The 22,190-nt window shown below is 36.0% G+C and overlaps 1 protein-coding gene across 4 annotated transcripts in view; it reads right to left on the bottom strand.

Annotated features, from left to right (window-relative positions):
* Positions 1-22,190, bottom strand: part of SGK3 (serum/glucocorticoid regulated kinase family member 3) — a 107,249-nt gene that overhangs the window by 7,208 nt on the left and 77,851 nt on the right. For all 4 annotated transcript variants that reach the window (XM_061123419.1, XM_061123417.1, XM_061123420.1 and 1 more), the window contains 9 exons: positions 18,185-18,272; positions 14,832-14,881; positions 12,194-12,251; positions 6,908-6,991; positions 6,666-6,797; positions 4,574-4,686; positions 4,443-4,479; positions 3,503-3,589; positions 1,668-1,763 (listed from right to left, as the gene is read on the bottom strand). In XM_061123419.1, coding sequence (XP_060979402.1) covers positions 1,668-1,763; positions 3,503-3,589; positions 4,443-4,479; positions 4,574-4,686; positions 6,666-6,797; positions 6,908-6,991; positions 12,194-12,251; positions 14,832-14,881; positions 18,185-18,272 — 745 coding nt within the window. The remainder of the gene's footprint in view (positions 1-1,667; positions 1,764-3,502; positions 3,590-4,442; positions 4,480-4,573; positions 4,687-6,665; positions 6,798-6,907; positions 6,992-12,193; positions 12,252-14,831; positions 14,882-18,184; positions 18,273-22,190) is intronic.

The following is a 22,190-nucleotide window of genomic DNA, read 5'->3' as shown; positions in this document are numbered from 1 at the left end:
TGGCGTTGGCAGTGTCCTGCTGCTATAACAGTTTGAAGACCCAAGGTACAGCTTCAACGTGAGGATAGGCCAGTTCATTACTGAGTTAAAAGTTTTAAAGGAAAAATAATTTTTAAAGTTAAAGAAGTTATAGGCTTGTCATTCTTTTTCCCTTTTGTACAGGAAAGAAAAACTTCCTTTTTCAGTTTTTAAAATCTAACTTTATTTCTGAATCATTAATATAAGTCTGACTAATGAAGTATGTGATTCAAATATTCCCTATTGAGTAAGCTGCATTTTACATGCAATGATATTTTGTAATCTCAAAGACTTCTACAGAAATTAAAAGGATATGAAAATATCAGGATGAGAAACACTTAAAGAATGTAAGATATAACATGGTTAGCAGGTCTTCTAAGTTACCAGCATAACCAGAAAACTAGGTCTTTTTTTCTTTTTTTCAACTGGAGTATAACTGCTGTATAATGTTGTATTAGTAACAATGTGAATAGGCTGTAAGTATACATATATCCCCTTCCTCTTAAGCATCCCCCTATCCCACCCGTCTAGGCTGTCACAGAGCACCAAGGTGAGCTCCCTGTGTTAACACAGCAAAACTGGGTCTTTTTAACAAGCGGATTGTGGTCAAGGGCAAAGAAAAGAGTGTTGACTGTCATAGGCATCTGTCATTCAAAGTTAACAACATGAGACAAATTCCCTAAAACATACCTCAGGGATTGAATTTCATCACCCCTGTTTTCAGGGGACACACACACTCACACACAGCAAAGAGAAAAGCCACGTCCAGCTCAGGTCTCAGTGATGGTGGGTTTGGCTTCGTGAGGGCCGCATCCAGGGCCATGATGCAACCATGCAGCATCGCATGCATGGTTCCCAGCATGAGGCTGCTGGCCACTCACAGGACCACAAAGAGAACCTAAAAACTTCTGACTGTTTTAAAAAACCTAAAGAAAAACATACATTATTTCTACAAGGATATGTAAACTAACTAAAACACCTAAGCTGTTTGTTCTGGTTGAAATTATATTAACTCAATGTAGTAAAACAACTTGATTTGTTAGTCAGAAGCTTTGGCTGATCATGTCTTTAATTAATAAAAACTGGGGAAACTGATTACATAGTAAACATCACTTTTTCCCAATGAAATCTTCAATACATGGTGTTTATGGTAAAGGGAATAAAGGACTCCCAGCGATTAAAAAAAAAAAAAAAAGCAGAGAATCAGTATCCTAATTAAATCCTATGAAAACAAAATACAAGGCAAAACCCAAAAGGTATTATCTTCTGATAAATAAAATCTTTTCCTTTCCATCTTTTTGAAATGACGAAAATTTGAAATTAGGCAGAATGGCCAGGGTAAACTGAATGTAAGTGGGTAATTTCAATGTTATAAGTAGGTATCTATTTCTAAGAAATGCTAGTGGGATGAGAATATTTGAAGTAGTGATTAGGGTGGCAGAGAAATAATTCTAAAAAATCAGTAACAAAATGACAGGTTTTCTTTTTGTGCATACCCCTAATGTGGTTCTGGATTCATTTCACCAGGTTCCTACTGTTCTGTGAGTGTTATCTAGTTATCAAGCGTCCACAAGATTACTGAAAGGCAAAAGGGAAAAGTCAAACCCACTACCACGTGCTGGGATCGGGACGACGGGGCAGACACGTACCAGTCCATAGAGCATCTCATACAGCACAGCGCCCAGGCACCACCAATCCACAGTGTTGTCGTAGGGCTGTTTCCTGATCACCTCAGGGGCTAGGTACTGCAGAAAAGGTGAACGATGAGAACGGCTCAGAGACAAATCAAGACAAAACCTAGGGATCACCGAGCAATTTAACAAACCTTAGGCATCACCTCACACTGAATGAAACATGTTATTTAGATTTTCAGTTGGTTCCTTATTCTCACTGTGTATCAGTGGCTCTTGGGCAGCGGTACTTGAGAGTCCGCTCGGATAATTTTCAAAAACCATATATTCAAGTATTTTCCCCAGAAATGGTGATGCAGTTCAGACAGAGAAGGATGACAAATATAGAAACCATAATAAAGTAGGTATTTTGCAAGGGGTTGTCTTCCACAAAATTAATTTTAGATTAATTAATTAAATCTTGTTTCTCTTTATTCTTGCTTCTCTTGAAGAACAAGTCATTACTGAAGAATTCTTAATATGATAATTATAGTTCATTTTTTTCTTTTCAGTGAAAGAAAAATAATAAACTGTATTCTTATTTAAGAATTATGACAGCAAGTCTTTAACATACTATTTTTAAAAGTTGTGTAAGTTATTAGATGGCTATTTACACTTCAACTTGTAAAACATTTAAGCATCTTGATTTCGCACATATGAAACAGTGAATTTGAATTTTAGATTCCAAAATATTTATTTCCTCTTCCCACATGAAATATATATAAGGAAATACATTCTTCAGCTTTTTTATGTGATACAAAGAAATGGGAAAATAAATAAAAAGGGTTTAATAGTTTCTGATCACATTAAAATTTAGATGACCAAAAAAAAAACTACCTGGCACTTAAGATCGCAATAAACAGGACATTTTAAATGTGTGTATGTGTGAAGTTAGAATAACAAGGCTTTAACATAAATCTTAAAGGATTATTACTACTGTCTCAAATGAAAAGATACATTTTCTGCTAGTTAACATGATTAGAGAATAGGATGTTCTGGTTGATAAATTCTGATTTGTAATCCCCGCCCCCAACACATTGCTTTATTTTCTTCCATTAAACAGCTTCGTTATGAAATATTTTAACCATATAAAAACTATAAATATGTAATAGAAACCAACAGAGCTGCCATCCAAACATAAGCAATGCTAACATTTTGCCATATTTGCTTTAGCTTATTTCCTTTAAAAAAGCAGCTTTACTAAGACATTCAAATACCAAGCAATTCACCCATTTAAAGAGTACAATTCAATGGCTGTTAATATATTTACAGAGTTGTTCCAACATTACAATTAATTTTTGAACATTTTCATCACTGATTCATGATTTTTTTCTTAAGGATTAAAAATGTAGTCAAATGCCTGAAGAAATCAGAGATAAGCTTTTAACATTAAAAATAAATAAGAACAAATAAGTATAATTTATCTTTGTTGGTTACTGGTGGTATCACAGAATCAGAGTTAAAAAAAACTACCAATAATCTTTTAAATGTTTATTATTTAAATATTTGTTTATTAAAAGAAGAGATGATTATCAGATATTCCCAGCTGGTGGGAAGCTGAAAACATTTTATTCTACTTTTCTTTCCTGTTTTTTTTTTTGTGGCCACATCATGAGGCATGCAGGATCTTAGCTCCCCAAGCAGGGATCGAACCCACGACCCCTGCAGTGGAAGCACAGAGTCCTAACCATTGGACCACCAGAGAAGTCTCTTTACTCTATTTTTCTGATTTCAAATTTTATATATACAATTTGTGATTCAGTTTTGCATTTCACGTATGATTCCATGAATGACAAATGAGATAAATTTCTTACCTCTGGTGTCCCACAAAATGTTGTGGTGGTGTCAGAAATAGCAATTCCTTCTTTACAAAGCCCAAAATCTGTTAAGACGACATGTCCCTGACAAATACAGGTGCAGTAAAATAAAATAATGCATGGATATAAATCGACACTTTTAAAGACCATTTGATTTCGAAATAATCATAGACCAAAAGGAAATTGCAAAAAATAGTACACAAAGCTCCATGTCCCCTTCCCCCAGCTTCTCCCTCCTCCCACCCACCCGGTGCTGACATCCTATATAATGTAGTACAGTGTCAGAATCAGGAAATTGATACTGGTATAATACCATTAGTTAGACTGCCACCCTTATTCAGTTTTCACTCTTTTACATGCATGCATTTGTGTGTATTTATATGTTGTTGTTTTAGTTGCTAAGTCGTGTCTGACTCTTTTGTGATCCCATGGAAAATAGCCTGCCAGGCTCCTCTGTCCATGGGATCTCCCAGGCAAGAATACTGGAGTGGGTTGCCATTTTCTTCTCCAGGGGATCTTCCTGACCCAATAATCGAACTCACGTCTGTTGCATTGCAGGTGGATTCTTTACCACTGAGCCACCAGGGAAGCCCTGTGTGTAGCTCTATGCAGTAGAAATATATAGATTTATGTAACTACCTCTACAATCAGAAAACTTTCATCAACCCAAAGGAATAAAAGAACTCTCTTGTGTTACCGCTTTATTTTTGAACTCTCCTATCCCTTAGTCCCTGGTCCCCTTACAATTACTAATCTGTTCTCCATCTCTCTGGTTTGGACTTCTCGAGAATGTTATATAAAACACTCATGTATGAATGGAACATGTGTTCCGTTATATGGAATCACACAGTGTGGAACCTTTGAGGCTGACTGTTTTTCACTAAGCATAACATCAAAAGAATCATGAACCAGCAGACTTTTAAAAGCCAGTACTTACTACTGAATCCAAGAGAATATTTTCTGGTTTCAAGTCTCTATCAAATTAAAAGGAAAGAAAAGCAAAACTCAATTTGAACTGAAACAAAATAATAAAAAGACATTTTCAGAAATGCAATTTTAAAAATTTACCTGTACACTATTTTGATGGAGTGCAAGTAACCCAATGCACTGGCAATCTCAGCAGCATAAAACCGAGCTCTGTGTTCAGGAAAGGACCGCTCTCTTTGTAAGTGAAAAAACAGCTATAAAATTGAAGTAAAAAATGAATACTAAGATCATTCACACATAAGTGAAACAAATATACTCCATAAATATAAAAACAGGATTTATTTTCATTTCTTTGAACATGAGATAAAAAAGCACAAAAGTACAGAATTTTGACACTCCCTTGCCTGTGTCCCCATCCGCCCCACAATCATTCTCTCTTCAACCATAATTCTCCCTGATCTTGCTAACTTACTCATCTCCTATTTACCCTTCAATCCTCAAGTGTGGCAGTATCCTCACCACACCAGGCAACCCCCCTAGAAAATATTATTAATGAAGACCAATAATCTTGATTTTGCCATGTTAATTATCTTACTTGATCTTTTTGGACTATTATTTGAATTAAATCAAACACTATTCAGAAATTGGTAACTAGTGGCTGGCAGACCAAACAGAACCCACAGATATAATTTGTTTGAACCAAATACTGTTTTCAGAAAAATCTAAAATAACTGGTAACATTTAAAAACTGGGAAATTTTTTTTTTGGTAAAAATTCATAGTTTTAGTTCGGGCAGGGGACGAGGGGGAATGGGGGAGGGGGGGCAGGTCGCTGAACCATTAAGACTAAATTCAGCATGGTAGCAACTGGCTGAAGCTCAGGGGCAGCTGGATTCTCCAGTTCATTTTCTTTTTTTATCTTAATTTTACTTTTCATCTGTGCTGGGTCTTCCCTGTGTTACACACAGGCTTCTCTTGTTGTGGCACATAGGCTTAGTTGCCCCACAGCATGTGGGATCTTAGTTCCCTGACCAGGGATTGAACCTGTGTCCCCTGCATTGGAAGGCAGACTCTTAACCACTGGATCACCAGGGATGTCCCTTCAGTTCACTTCTTAGACTTCCTAATTCTTCATGTATTTCTTCATCAGGTTACCTGCCTAGGCAAAATTTGCCCTAGGTTCTTACTCTAAATCTTTAGGTTCTAAAACAATGATCTCTCTCATTGGGTTTTCTTCTATCTTGGAGAGTTCCACCTCTGCTCCTTACTAGCCCCAGTGCTTCAAGGATTGATAAGGTGTCTGTCCTTGGTTTCCCCACTATTATTCTTTCTCTGGATACCTTCCCAGCCAACTCAATCCAATGACTTTAACCACCACCTCTATGTGGATGTCTTTCACATGGACTAACCCATGTGACTGAATCAAATTATTAGCTTCTCTGTAGCTCACTAAGTTTCTTTGTCTTATACAACACAATTGTTGTGAGGATAAATAGTATGTATAAAGAGTCATAAGAATGCTCAATACAAGTTAGCTATTACTGGAATTACTATCTTATCAGCAGCATTTCTCAAAATTGTATTTCAATATACCTCTGATTCAGAGTTTTGGGGAATATTTTTATTAGATTTGGTTCAAACAAACAAAAGGTGACTGTGTGGTTTTAAAAAGTTTTTAAAAAATAAATCCTGGCTGTCTTTAAGGCATTAATTTCTCAAAGTCTCAAATATGCTGAAATGTATTGTAATCCACCAAGGGGTTATAACATGAAACATTTTCCAAACTACCTTCATCATAGAACCCTTTATCACAGGATCATCTCATCTGATTAATAGTTGCACATTTTGGAAGATGACAGACTAATGTTTATATGCAACTGCTGAAACGTTAATCATCAAAAAATTACAAATCAAGTTTCATTCCAATGTTTCAATATATGTTCTTGCTACACAGCTCAGTGACTAAACTATCAGAGAAGTCTGTAGCTTCATAACAAGGTTCTTTTATGAGCTTCCCACCTACACCATAAGCTGCTTAGGAAAAGAACTTTATGTCTCATTTCTCCACATCCTGCACTGTGCTGATTAGCCAGCATCTTAAATACTATTGCTACTCAACAAATAGCTGTCTGTGCTGGGCTTTGCTTCCAAAACCGATAAGAAAAACTCTTAAGTCAATTCTATTTTTTTTCTCTAAACATCATCAATACTGAAACACTAATTATAAAACTCACCTCCCCTCCATTAACAAAATCCAGAACAAAATAAAGCTTTTCAGTTGTTTGGAAAGAATAATGTAATCCAACCAAAAACGGATGTTTCACATTTTTCAAGAGCACATTTCGTTCAGCCATAATGTGTTTTTGCTGTTTAAAAAAATAAGAAGAAAAGGTAAAAAAAATCAACTTGCATTATACACCAGAAAACAATTCTGTTAACTGAGAAGATGGACATAGGAGAAACAAAGCTATTTTACCTCTTTTCTATTGAGAACTATCTTTTTCTGTAACACTTTGACAGCATAAAATTTTCCATCCAGTTTCCGTTTTGCAAGAAGAACCTGTTATATTTAAAGATTGTGCTGTTAGAAATATCAATGTTTTGACAGAGACAATTCACTTATCACTAAGTCAATACTTAAAATTTTTATAAAAATAAAGTCCACAACAAACCTAGATAATGTAATGTTTTTATTTTGAAAGTTGAAAATTCCTAATTTGTTTCTACAACTCCATTTTTCCTTAGATATTTTACTAAAACCAAAGAGATGTTGATGATTTAAAGAGCCAGGCATCGTTTGTCACTTAACATGCTAATGCTTAAGGTTTTGACTAAGTATTAAAATCTATAAGGCTTGGGGGTGTGTGTGTGTGTGTGTGTGTGTGTGTGTGTGTGTGTACGCGCTAGCTGGGTGTGTGTGTCTGTGCGCTAGCCCTGAGTACTGAGGCTATAAATTTCATGGCCACATTAAAAACAAGAGAGAGAAGAAAATGGTTTCTCAGTGATCAAAATGCATTTTCGTTTTAACATTTGGGTTTCTCTTATAAGTTTCAAATTTAGAAGCATTCAGAGAAACAAGCACCATATGCAGCTGAGATTCTATAATGGGCTGCGATACACAGACACTTCATGGATGTGAAGAAACTTAGAAGATCTTGCCCCAGAAAAAAGGCAGACATACTCCAAAGTTTTAGAAATAAATTTTAAGGAAGGGATTCAAGACACCCTACAAGTTGTGTAATTATCAGCTGATACATTTCAAAACGTCTTGAGATGATCTGCCACTGGTGACATTGCTGGGCGTTACTTTTCAGTACATCTGTGGTCTTCCTCGCTTTTATTTGTAATCACAGTCTGGTCTTGAGAAAAACACCAGACTCCAACAACAGACAGACGTCTTACAATATACCTAACCAGTGCTTCTCAAAACCATCAAGGCCCTCAAACACAAGAAAAGTCCTAAGGAGACACGACAACTAAATGTCCTGGATGGGACAAAAAAATGGGACACTGGGTAAAAACTAAGGAAATCTGAATAAATGATGGGCTTAAGTCCATAATTATGGATCAATATTGGCCCATTGCTTGGAACAAATGTACCATACTGATGTAAAATGTTACTAAATAGAGCAAACTTGTGGTTTGGAAATTCTCTGAACTTTCATTTTAAAAAATTTTTTTAAATATTAATTTTATTTGACTGTGCTGGGTCTTTCTTATGACATGTAGGATTTTCAGTTCCGGCATGTGGGATCTCGTTTCCTGATCAGGGATCAAACCCAGGCCCCGTGCATTAGGAGCTTGGAGTCTCAGGTACTCGACCATCAGAGAAGTCCCCCTGAATCTTCTCTCTACTCAGTTATTTTTTTTTTTTGGTAAATCTAAAATGGTTCTAAAAAATAAAGTCTATCGATTAAAATGTTTGTTACTCATAAAAACAAAGTCAAAAATACCTTCAGGTACATTTCCTCAGTTCAACTGCAGGCATTTCTCTTTTCTCAGGCTTTTGTTCTCTACAATACTTGACTCCATTGAATGTTTCTTCTTTCTTACATTTTGTTTTCTTTCCTTGACAACTCCCACCCACCTGACCTTCCCCTTCTCTACTCTGACTGGTTCATCTTCAAGTATGTTCTAAGAAAGTAATTCAAAGGATGTGGCAACTAGGAAGTGCCCTTTTCAGCCAATTAGTAGATGTGGAGAATAGACAGTTAAGAAACAGACGGGCAAATGAAAAGTGGAACCAAGACCACCATTTGCAGAAAAGCTTAGAATGTGAGATTCCCATTATTTATTTTAGTCTGTCACACATATTTTTCTATTTTTCACATTCATTGTGAATCTGCATTTCTGCTTTTTTTTCCTTTGTGTACTCTGCTTTTGTTTCATTGTACTTTGCTGGTGTCTAAGCATTTTGCTAGATTTAAAGCTTTTACTAAACATAATATGCATGTACAAGAACTCACAAACATCACAGCTCAATAAATTATTACAAAACAGGACACACTATGTAATTATTTTCAGGTCAAAAAACCCAAACACTGTCAGTAGCCTGAGGCCTCCCATTTGCCTTATTCCAGAAATGATTCATCCCCTTTCTTCCTCAAAGATGACCACTACTTTCACTTGCAGTAAAACAGGTGAGTTCTGTCTATGAATTTTATATAATTGGAATCACATAGATAATGTTGTGCCTGCCTGACTTCTTTCACTCTATATAACATGTTCACATCGTGACATGTATTAGATTGGCCAAGAAGTGCGTTTGGGTTTTTCCACACAATACTATAGGAAACCCAAATGAACTTTTTGGCCAACCCGAACAGTGCTGAGTATTGCATTCCATAGACATACCACAATTTATCCACTCTTTCAGTGACATTTAGATGATGAACAATGAAGCTTATGAATATTCTGGCACACGCCTTTCCTAGTGGGTATGTGCAAGCATTACTGGTGGCTACACAGCTTGGAGGAGAACCAATGTGTCACAGGTAAGGCATATATTCAGCTTCCAGGTTTAATACCAGTTCTCACCACATAAAAAATGAAAGACAAAGGAATACACTCAATTACAAAGATATGGAAAAATTAAATACAGAACGCCACAAAACACTACCAACAAAAGCTTAAGATGAATTAAATTAACAAAGGGATATGCCATGGTCATGGATTGGAAGACTCAATACTGGTAAGATGACAATTCTTTCCAAATTGATCTACAGATTCAAAGCAATTGATCAAAATCCAAAAGAATCCTGTTGAACTTGACATGCTAATTCTAAAACTTAAGACTGATACACAAAGGGCTAAGAAGAGTCTCTTGAAGAGGAGCAAGGAGAGAAGACGTTCTGTTGAATATCAACCTTCATTTTCAAGACAATGTGGTACTGGTGCAAGGATAGACATATCAGTTAATGAAACAAAATATAAAATCTAGAAACAAGTATAAAACAAAATCCAGAAACAGATCCAACACATATATGGACACTGGATATGTGATGGAGGTTACCCTGCAGAGTAGAAGGGAAAGAAACATCTTTTCAATGAACTGTGTAGGATCAGTTGACATTCATGAGGAAAAAAGTGAAGTGTGACCCTAAGCCTCACATTATATATATCAGGTAGATCTATTTGACTCTGGGTCCAAACGTGAGCTTTCCAAAAGATAATGCTCTCTGTCTTTAACAAGAGATTATCTCTAACATTCCAACAGACTGTGAGCATTTTGACAGCAAGAGGCACTTCTACTTTTCTATGGCTTATATTAGCACAATGCCCAGAATGTAGCAGGTGGCAAACATATATTTGCTGAATTAATGAACACACATGGGTTTAATTTTATGGCTACAGTTTCTGGTCTCTAGGGAACTCAGAAAACAAACCAGATCTAGATACTGGAAGCTATGAATATAGCCCACTATAATTAAACACATACATATTTATTTTTACTACAGATTGAAGTATAATGCAAAAAAGGAACTTAAATACATTTGATGATTCTGACAACTCCCATCTCTGATGCTTCTGGCTTTAGGGATTCTTCTTGCTTGCTGTGGCACACTGTCAAGTTTCGTGATTCACTCAATATTCACTGCATGAAGAGGGACAGGGGATGCAAACTTCCCTTTCCTTCTCCAACTGCTGTTTATACAGCTGCTCACGGATGTCTTTATGGCCTCAACTTAAATAATACCTCTTCAAAGACGTCATCCTTAGGGACTTCCCTAGTGGCCCAGTGGTTAAGAATCCACCTTCCAACGCAGAGGATTCAATTCCCAGTTTGGGGAACTAAGATGCCACATGCTGTGGAGCAACTAAGCCCTTGCCTGCAACTAAAGAAGCCCCCATGCATCAGTGTAGCCAAAATATGCATGTGCGTGTGTGTATATGTATAAAGCTATCCTTGACTAACTCACCTAAGTGGTGGCTTCCCCCCGACTGCCTACTTTCCTGTCTCTTGACTCTAGTCTTCATCTCATTCACAGCTCCATTACTACACGTAATTATTTACTTGACTGCATATTTTTAATTGACTATTTCCCTCAATAGGATGTAAGCATCACAAAGGTACAAAGCATGTCATTTTTGTTCAACACCATCTAACAGGGACCAGAACAGTGCTTAACACATAGGTGCTCAACAGAATACTCGTTGAACAAATAAATTTTAGGTTAGAATCTGAGTAGATGCCTTGTATCTCGAATTATTCTATAGTCAGTTCTTTGAAGGGAGAGAAAGCATCTTAATTCTATATCCTGCATACCAACATGCCCCATGGTATCCCATATATAAAGCATGCATTCCCCTATAAACCAGTACAGCCACCATGGAAATCAGTATGGAAATTGCTTACAAACTAAAAATAGAGCTACCATATAACCCAGCAATCCCATTCCTGAGCATATATCCCAGAGAAAACTAGAATTCAAGAGGATGCATGCACCTAATGTTCATTATAGCCCTATTTGCAATAGCCAAGACACGGGAACAAATTAAATGTCCATCCCATTGATGGAGGAATGAATAAAGATGTGGTACAAATACACAATGGAATAATACTTAGCCATAAAAAAGAATGGAATAATCCCATTTGCAGCAACATGGAGAGACCTAGAGATTGTTATACTGAGTGGAGGAAGTCAAACAGAGAAAAACAAATATTGTATGGTATCACTTTTAGGTGGAATCTAAAAAACTGGTACAAATGAACCTATCTACAAAACAGAAAGAGTCACAGATGTAGAAAACAAATTTATGGTTATCAGTGGGGAAAGGGTGGGAAGATAAATTGGGAGATTGTGATCGATATAAATACACTACTATATAAAAAATATATAAAAAATAGACAGTAAGAACCTACGGTATAGCACAGGGAACTCTGTTTCGCATTCTGTAATGACCTATATGGACACAGAATCTCCATCTATCTGACTGATTCACTTTGCCGTATGGCAGAAACTAATACAACATTATAAATCAGCTATGTGTGTGTGTGCTTAGTCACATCTGACTCTTTGCGATCCCATGGACTACAGCCCACCAGGCTACTCTGGAATTAGCCTGGAACTCCATGGAAGTTTCCAGGCAAGGGTACCGGAGTGGGTTGTGGGTTGTCGTTTCCTACTCCAGAGGATCTTCCTGACCCATAGATTGAACCTGTGTCTCCTGCGTTGGCAGGCAGACTCTTTACAATTAATTTTAGAAAAGCATCCATTTTTAAAGTACTAATTTACTGAAGAAAAAATAAAAATATTCTTACCTTGCCAAAGCTGCCTTTTCCAATAACTTTTAAGAAATCAAAGTCTGTTGGTTTAGCACTGAAATAAATGAAAAATGAAAAGAATTAGCCTCCAAGAAAACTGATAAGATGTTAACTTTTCAACAGTTTTTAATACTTCACTCCTTAATAAGTAAATCCTGGGTACACTTCAGCGTGAGAACTCCAGCCTTTACAGTGGTAGGATCTCATCTTTAGTATAAAAAAGGTAATGAGTGAATGAGCGATAGTCACTCAGTCGTGTCCATTTCTTTGTGACCCCATGGACTGTAGCTTTCCAGGCTCCTCTGTCCATGGAATTCTCTAGGCAAGAATACTGGAGTGGGTAATAATGAATAGTAATAATATCTACTTTCTGGTTAGATAAGAGATTTTGTCATTTTATTTAAGCCTTGTTAAGTTTGGCTTAAGAAGGGCTTCAGTAATACTCTTTTTGGGAGAACAAGGTCTGTCTATCTATCTATGATCTATCATTTTGAACTCAATGTAGCAAATCACTTTTATTAACCATAAACCTCACAATATTGTTAATGAGGAAACTGAATGACTAGATAAATTAGGGATATAGTTCAAGGACTAAGTAGTCTGGAAATTATTATGAAAACAAAGTTACTAGCAGGAATACCTGGTGAAGTCACTAAGAAAATTTTCTGATAGAGAAAAAGTCACCACAGTGTTCTGCATACACATTACTTGCATGTTAAAAATAAAAGAACTCTGTACTGATTCTCATAGATAGTAATGTAGAAAAACCAGGAGCCGAGAAGGCAGAAAGAATACTATGATTGTCTTTTTATTTATCTTAACCTCAGGTTAAAAGCACCACTGGCTGTATGTAGGCAAAAACAGACGGCTGTACAAAGTTGAACTTAAGTAGCCAGAAGAGCTGTTTTCTTTAACAGAGGATGAATTCCTAAATTGGACTAGGGAGAGTGAAATGACTCCATTCACATTTTAAATGTCCTTCAATTAATTACCAAAATAAAGTCAATACAAACATGAGAGTAATACCAGTCTGGGTTAAATAATAACAGGTCAGGATTAGGGAGATAAATACTTAACTAAGCTTAGGTGTTTTTCTTCTTCTAGAACTTGCTCTTTGAACTATTTTGTTCTCTAATGATATGCTGAAATACTGAAATAATGTTCTGAACAAATCTAATAGTGAAAAAACATGCAAATCCTTCACACAGTAAACACACCGAGGCCACAGCCAAAGTCCTACTGTTAATTGTTGGTGATAAACCCTAACTGGAAGCATATTTCCATTTTGTGCTGCCTGACAAACTCTCTTGTATCCACCATATGACTGAAACTGCTCATAGAAGTCACCCGTGACATTAAATTTAGCAGTCCATTCTCAATCTTCATCTAACCCATCTTATCAGCAATGTCAACAGTTATGTATTCCCTGTCTTCAACTGCTTTTGTGACACCACATTGCTGATTTCCTACCTTACTACTTCTTCTTTCTTTAGTCTCCTTTTATCATTTCTCCTGTCTATACTCATTGGGCTTCCGTGGCAGCTCAGCTGGTAAAGAATCCGCCTACAGTGCGGGAGACCTGGGTTGATCCCTGGGTTGGGAAGATCCCTTGGAGAAGGGAATGGCTACTCCAGTATTTTGGCCTGAAGAATTCCATGCACTATACAGTCCGTGGGGTCGCAAAGAGTCGGACACAACTGAGCAACTTTCACTTCACTTCATACTCATTCTCTAAGTGGACCAAAAAGGTGAGAGCAGCAGCACAGTGTGCTGGGCTAAGAGAGAATTTGTTAGAATTAACCTGGTAAGCCTGGAAGGATAATTATAAGGATGGCCACACTACACTCCTCTTAACCCACAGCAGTCATCACTCATCTGTCAGGGCCCTCCTCAAACTGAGCCAGGAAGTGGCCTTGGACTCCTCTGTATCCCAATGAACTGTTGGAGTTGAACCTTCAAGTGAAGCCTACATTTGCCACTCCTGGTGTTCTGCAAAATGTTTCCCCTGGGTTCAAATAAATATGGGACTATGGGAGAAACTGAAAAAAAAAAAAAAGTTTAATAGCTTTTCATATGCTGATTTCCATCAAGTCTCCTCTGGACCAAGCTAGCTAACAACCGGGGCTGTACCGATGACATTGGGCACCAGGAGAATATCAATTAGGCCTGGACAGATGTTTTTGCCAGAGTACTTCCCAAGTGCCTCCCAGGACTTCTGCTCCTCTGGGAAATATGGTCTACTCATCTTACACACACACACACACACACCAGGAAAGAAATATGGTCTACTCATCTTACACACACACACACACACACCAGGAAAGAAATATGGTCTACTCATCTTACACACACACACACACACACACACACACACACACACACCAGGAAAGTGACAATGGCAGAACAGCAGAACCCAACCAACAATCTGTGGATTAAAAACTCCTCAGAGCTCTACTATAACGAAGAGAAGCTAGAGCAGTGAATCAGAAAAGCGTATGAGAGTGCCACAGTCACTGTAACCACAGTTCTATTTCACAGGCTTCCAGTTAAATTGGTGTAATTATGTACATCTGCACATTTACAAAAAAAGATCTTCCTCAAATCCATTTAGACTGTTGAAACAAATTAAACCTACTGAGGATTTCCAGATGGTCCCAGGTTGATGTTCTGTGAGGTAGAGAGTAGCTGTTGGGATGGAAAAAAAAGAAAAGAATTTAACATTCTTACTAGAGTTTCAAAGGTTATCAGTCAATGGATATTTCTGAAGTAAAATACATAAAACTGTATCACAGATATTTGCCATGTTAAACCTAAAGCTTTAATTCTCAATAAATGTGTAGAGTCTTGGAAAGATACACAATCAATATAAACAATCATTTTAATGATAAATTTCAAGAGAAGTTCTAAGGAAAAAGGTAAGGCAGAAATAAAGCTCAAAGATGGTAAATGCATGAAGTAAACTGCAGAAAGCTCCCTAGAAGAGGTGCGCACTGAAATAATAATTTAAGAGGAATCATTTTTTTTTTTACATTGAAAAATTAGTTAAAATAGCTTTTGTTTTTAAATTTTCAAATACTTTAATAAGCTATTATTAAAGATAAGAAATGATCATGTGATGATGATTATAACTGCAAATGCTGGATTAAAGTTTTAATTTGGGAGGAGGTAAATTTATTTGCAAAGCAAGCACATAAAACCAAGAGTGCTTTTCTCCCTAATTCCACTATTGTGATAGTACCTAATTTTTAGATAGGCTTCTCTTATTGTAACAGCACAGTACATTTAATCTCTATTAACTTAGAAGCAAATCTTTACTCACCTATTAATACAGTATACCGTAAAGCAATTTAACTAATAAAATTCTAGCTCACTAATAATTAGCTAGAAATTTACTCAAAATCCCAAAAGATTAAACTAGTGATCCTTTTACAGTGAGCACTTTTCACAAAAGCCAAATGGACGTGAATTCTGCTTCAAAAAATTCACTATGAAATTCTTAATACATTCAAAGAATTAAATCAGAGATGTCTCATATATGCACATTTACCAGAGCCCTATACAATTATACGTCATATAAGATATATATAAAAAATAAGTTTTAAAAAACATTCTCTTTAATCAGAATCAACAATTTTATCGAAGCAAATTCTTATTAGAGACATGTCATATATATTCCCACTTAAATTCATTTGCAACTTACAATCTCTAGAAAACAAGTTATTTTTTTAAATTAAGGGCAAACAGTCTAAAGTATACATTTCTTATAAAGTAACAATGTTGGCACCAAACTGATACATTTCCTATAAATTTTAATTAAAAAATAAAAAAAATAAATATTTACAAGTATAAGATGAAGCAAGGATTTTTTTTTTTGGAGAGGTTCTTTTTATTGGTATTTTAAAACAGCAAAAGATCCTAGTCCAAGTTCCAGATTTCATGGATGAAACAAGAAACAAAATCTGGATGTAAAGTCAACCAAGACAGAACAGGAGCCAGAACCCAGCAATTTCTCTTAGTCTGGTTCTTTCTTCAAAAAGCATTTTCCTACAGCATGGCAAGATATTCTTCACATGACCTACACCTACACACGCTCAACATGATTAACAAAGAAAATCATGGTTACATACATTTCACTCCTTAAAATATTTTTTGAATAGTAGTAAGCTGTCTTTAAAAATCCATACTAACAAGTAATTTGATTACAAATACTTCTAGCACCTCCATAGAGTCTTTGCATTAACTTCTAAAAACTGATCATGCTCACACTGTGTAAATTTGCATAAAAAGTTTTATACCCTGATTTCATTTAATGGTATGTCAAAACTTAAAATAATATCATCCTTAGAAATGTTTTTTTAAATGTACAATATATAGGGACAATCACTATTTGATGAATGTTCAAAATGATTCTAACTTTTCATTATAAATCATACTAAAGTGAATATCTTTGCTTTTTTCTGTGAGAAGCGTTGTTTCATTTACATCAACTCCTAAGTGACATGAATTATTTTCATGTTTGATACACTTTGCCAAATTGCTTTCCAAGAGCTGCATAAAATGGTAACACCAGTAAGGCCCAAGGATGCCCAATTTACCTTACCCTTAGTCTGGTGTATTTTCAGTTTCTTGACATTTTTGTTAATTTGGTAGAGGAAAAAAACCTGTCATTTAAAATTTTTATTTGCTACTGGCATCAAGGCTGAACATTTTCCCATATATTTGTTTACCAAGAGTACTTCTTCATGGTCCTGTTCCTTTCATCTACTGTAGCCTTAAATATCATTCTTTTTGAAAATCCATTTGTATGAGCTTTTTTTTTTTTTACACAGATATTTTTCCTTCTTATGCTTTATTTACTATGTTTTCCCAGCTGGTTACTTCTCTTTTGACCAACTGCACATACACGAAATTAAAATATCCTTTTACATTGTCCTAGGAGCAACCCTGTCACAAATGTAAAGAGTTAAACCTATTCTCTTAACTGAGGGCCCCCTTAGAGAATCAGAACTACTTTCTAGTAGTCATGTCTATTTTTCAAATGAAGATTTTAGCTGTGAGTAATGACATTACCTTTTAAATCAGAAAAACCGCACCATGACAAAATTAAAACATCATAAAGACAAAACTACACATCTCCCATTTTCATTTATGTATTCACCAATAGTATAAATAAATTCTGAATTATAAAGGTATTTATAAACACTTGCAATTATGCTTTTTTTATAATGTACTTTTAACTGCTACATAATAATCCTGAGTTAAATTATGGTAATCTACCTTTCTAATATAACCTTTTAAAGTATATGTTGAAAATGTCTTCATAAGAAAGCACAAACTTACTATATCACAATTCATTAAAAAAAAATACCTATTCTTTATTCAGAATACATATTAATTATGTGCATATAACTACAGCAATAAAACTTAGTCAACGCCAACCAGCACATGTATATTGACTGCTCTACATATCAAAACCTGACAAGGCAGAGGAAGAGGTATGAAGTGCTCTGGTTGAAAAGCCCTCTTCTGCTGGCCAAAATTCACCATTTCAAGTTACAGTGATCTTGATGAACATACGTGATGATCAAAAAGTATGATGTAAAGTTAAGAGAGCAGAACACAAAACTTTATATGCTGTATAATTAAAATCAAGTAATTAAAAAATTCATATATTAAGAAATCTTTCATATATTAGAAAGAAAATCACTGAAATATTAAAAATATTAAAATAGGTCTGGTTGTTGATAATATGGATATTTCTGACTTACTATTTTTTTTTATTATAAAAAGTACTCATTTTATCAATTTTAAAAGAAATAGTGATCAGTTAGAAGTATACCCATTTGTTTTTATGTTTCCTACACAGCAGAAAATCTATAATGGAAGAAATTATTTTAAGTATATGTGGTTCCTAAAGTTGCCAATAATTTCATCTTTGGGGAATGGTATTTTTTTTTTTCTGTTAAAAAATACAATTCCTCTTACTACCTTCTGAGTACTTCTTTCATCCTCATCCTCAGATGGATCTGACTGATGTTTTGGACTGTCCATTTGAAGGAATGCTCTGACATCTGGACTAAAAACAAAAATTAACTTTATTATGACTGCATTTCTACACCTTTTCTCTCTTTAACATGAGAATAAAAGTAAGCATTGTAGCATTTATAGTAAGAAAGGCAAACAAAATCCAATAATAATCACTACTGTATTATAATAAGCAAATTAATTTTTAAAAACAGGGAGTCCAATAAACAAATGGGCAAAGGTTCACAGAAGAGAAAAATGCAAATGGTAATGAAATTTAGGAAGATGGCTAACTTCACTAATTATCAGGAAAAAAACAAAACAACAGTGAAAAGTCATTTTACGTCCACTAATCAGAAAAATCTAGAAAGATACATAAAACCCCAAGTTGGCAGGGATGAAGGGAAAGGAACACCCTCATGTACTGCTCAAGAGAATATAAAATGAGGCAACTTTTCTGAAAAGCATTTTGGCAATATTTGGTTAAACTGAGTATACATTTTCCCTGGGGTCAGAAATTTCAGTTTTAAGAATAAACTACAGAAAAAAATTATGTACAAGTTCAGCGAAAGACATGTAACTAGGAGACTCATTGTTATACTCTCTACAGCTGTGAATCAGAAGCAGAACAGCCATCCACCACTAGGGAAATGAGTAAGCAAGCTATGGTAACTGGCTGCAAAGGAGACCAACCAGACAGACAGCAGTCAGAAACAAGGAACCACAGCAAAGCACCATTATGTGGACACATTAAACACTCAGACACAAAGCAACAGTCACTCAATATATACCCAAAGACATACAACAAAACTGCTGAAGTGGGCATTAACAGTGGGTATGAACAAATGGATATAAAGAGGAAAGAAAGTGAAAGTCACTCAGTTGTGTCTGACTCTTTACAACCCCATGGACTATAAAGTCCCTGGAATTCTCCAGGCCAGAATACTGCAGTGGGTAGCCTTTTCCTTCTCCAGGGGATCTTCCCAACCCAGTGATTGAACCCAGGTCTCCCACACTGCAGGTGGATTCTTTACCAGCTGAGCCACCAGGGAAATCCAAGAATACTGGAGTGGGTAGCCTATCCCTTTTCCAGTGGATCTCCCTGACCCAGGAATAGAACTGGGGTCTGCTGTATTGTAGGCAGATTCTTTTCCAACTGAGCTACCAGGGAAGCCCATAAAGAGGAAATAAGACTGCACAGATTAATGACGATCCTGAGGAATGGTTAAATCTCTAGATCTGGGTACCTCCTCCTAAATTGTTCTTTTTTTTCTAAGTTGAGATATATTAATCCCCAAATGCTAATTTATCTTCCCCCTACTCCCCACCCTGTTGCTATCCTCTCTGGTAACCATCAGTTTGTTTTGTCTATTTCTGTTTTGCCATCATTTCATTTGTATCATTATTTTAGATTTCACATATAAATTCTACCATATTGTATTTGTCTTTCTTTGCCTGACTTACTTCACTTAATATGATAATCTCTAGGTCCATCCATGTAGCATTATTTCATTTTTTATGGATAAATAATAGTCTATTACGTGTATACATACACACACACACACACACACACACACATCACATCTTCTTTATCCATTTGTCTGTTCACAGACATTTAGGTTGCTTCCATGTCTTGACTATTGTATATAGTGCTGCTATGAACACTGGGGTGCACGTATCTTTTTGAATTAAGAGTAGTCTCCAGATATATGCCCAGGAGTGGGGCTGCAGATCGTGAAGTAACTTCTTTTAGTTTGTTAAGGAAACCTCCATACTGTTTGGGATTAATATACACACTGCTGCTGCTGCTAAGTCGCTTCAGTCGTGTTTGACTCTGTGCGACCCCACAGATGGCAGCCCACCAGGCTCCCCCTTCCCTGGAATTCTTCAGGCAAGAACACCGGAGTGTGTTGCCATTTCCTTCTCCAATATACACACTACAATATATAAAAAAAGATAAACAACAAGAACCTACTGCATAGTACAAGGAATCATACTCAATATTGGGGTGCTAACAATGTTCTATTCCTTGGCCTGGAGGGGGTGATACTCAGATATATTCACTTTCTCATAATTCATTAAGCTGTACACTCATGACTTGTGCTCTTTTCTATTTGTGTTATGCTGCAATAAAGCTAAAATATTTTTGTTCATTTGCATTTTTTAAACAGATAAGGAAACATTCAGTTTCTCTAGTAATTAATCAGTCATTTGCATCTGTTAATGTGCTCTATCTATTTGGGGGGGGTCTTAAGTGTGTATTATCTGCATGAGCTCTTTCAGTTAAGTATATTTATCTATTGTCCTTTATTCATGAGAAACTTTATATTTTTGGTTTTAAATTTCACGTGTAATTTTTGGAGGTCAAAAGGTTTTATTAACCAGATTTATCAATGTTTTACTTTGTAACATATCACTCACTGCCAGTATGCTCAGAAAACCCTTTCCTATCCACAGGTCAGATAAATAATAATATTTTATTTGAGTTTTAAAATTCCATTTTAATAGATGTTATCTTAAAAATAACCTTTTCTCTACTAACAGAAAGCTACTTTTGAAGTGCTTTTTCCACACATAATAAGAATAGGCATATAGTAGGTGTTCAAGATACATTTGCTGATTGGCTTCTCTTTCTGTTTTCTTAAACCTGTACTATTTTTATAAACAGTTTGATGTTCAAATGGAGAGTGTGAAACTAACAAAGTTCCATTAACAGAGGAGATCCAGAAAACGTGAAATGTCACTTTTTATTAAATAGAAAACATCAGTTAAACATTAAATTGAAAATTAAAAAAAAACCCTCTTGGCTATTTAATCTGGGGGTGCTGGAAAAGTCCTCTACTTTAAATAGAAGAGGTGCATATATATGTAAAAATCTATTGGGCTGTATAATTAAGAATTGCATATTTTATAGTATAATGTTAAAGTGAAACAAGCAAATTGGTTTTAGTTAAATTTCAATACCAAATGTAACATCTTTATAATACCACACTTCGAGATCCAAAATGAATGCTTAAAATTTAACAAACACTGTCAGAAGTTCTGAGTAACAGCGTTCAAAATACCAGCAGAAATAATAAACATCACCACCATCTATTCTATACTTACTCCATGTGAAGTTCTGTCAAAGGAGACAAATTCAAGCTCTTAGTGTATGAATTTCAAACAAGTCAGAAATACATCAATTCGAAGTAATCTCAAGTGCATATAATAATAATTAAACATTAGAAAGGTAGGGCTTCCCTGGTGGTTCAGTGGTGAAGAATCTGCCTGCCAATGCAGGAGACACGGGTTCGGGAACATCCCACAATAATGCAGAACAACTGAGCCCACTCACCCCACTACTGAGCCTGTGCTCTTAGACCCCGGGAGCCTAGCTACTGAAGCCCGTGTGCCCTAGAGCCGGTGATCCGCAACAAGAGAAGCCACCGCCACGAGAAGTCTGCACATCACAACTAGAGCCCACTCTCCACAACTAGAGAAAAGCCCCTGCAGCAACGAAGACCCAGCAGAGCCATAAATAAATAAATACAAGTTAAAAAATAAAAACTTTTATTTTGTTTTTATTTAGAAGGGTAAATGATCTAAGCGGAAGATAACACAGAATTTGTCTGAGGGAAAAGGCATAATGTTTAAAAAATAATTATACAAAGAGCCAAGTGATAAAAGTTTCTTTGCTGAGGAACACACAAGACACACAGGAACCCTGAATTCAAGGGTCCTACCCAGCTGTGTGCCCCTCCACCACCTGCTCCTCCTTGCAGAGGCCAATCCCAGAGCTACAGCAGGGGCTGACCCGCCCGGACCCTCATCTTATCTGCGAGCATCACGGGAAGGGAAACCCAGACCACTGGGCTGAAGAGCTTGGTCAGAGGAGGTCCAGCTCCAGTATTTTACTAATTTAGTAAATTAAGTTAAAAAGGAGGTCAGAGCACCTGCTCAAAAGATAGAAATCCTCTATCAACTGTAA

This window comes from Dama dama, chromosome 21, assembly GCF_033118175.1.
Source record: "Dama dama isolate Ldn47 chromosome 21, ASM3311817v1, whole genome shotgun sequence".
Taxonomy (NCBI): domain Eukaryota; kingdom Metazoa; phylum Chordata; class Mammalia; order Artiodactyla; family Cervidae; genus Dama; species Dama dama.
The sequence above is the reverse complement of the archived record's forward strand: the minus strand, read 5'-3'. Positions and strand labels throughout refer to the sequence as shown.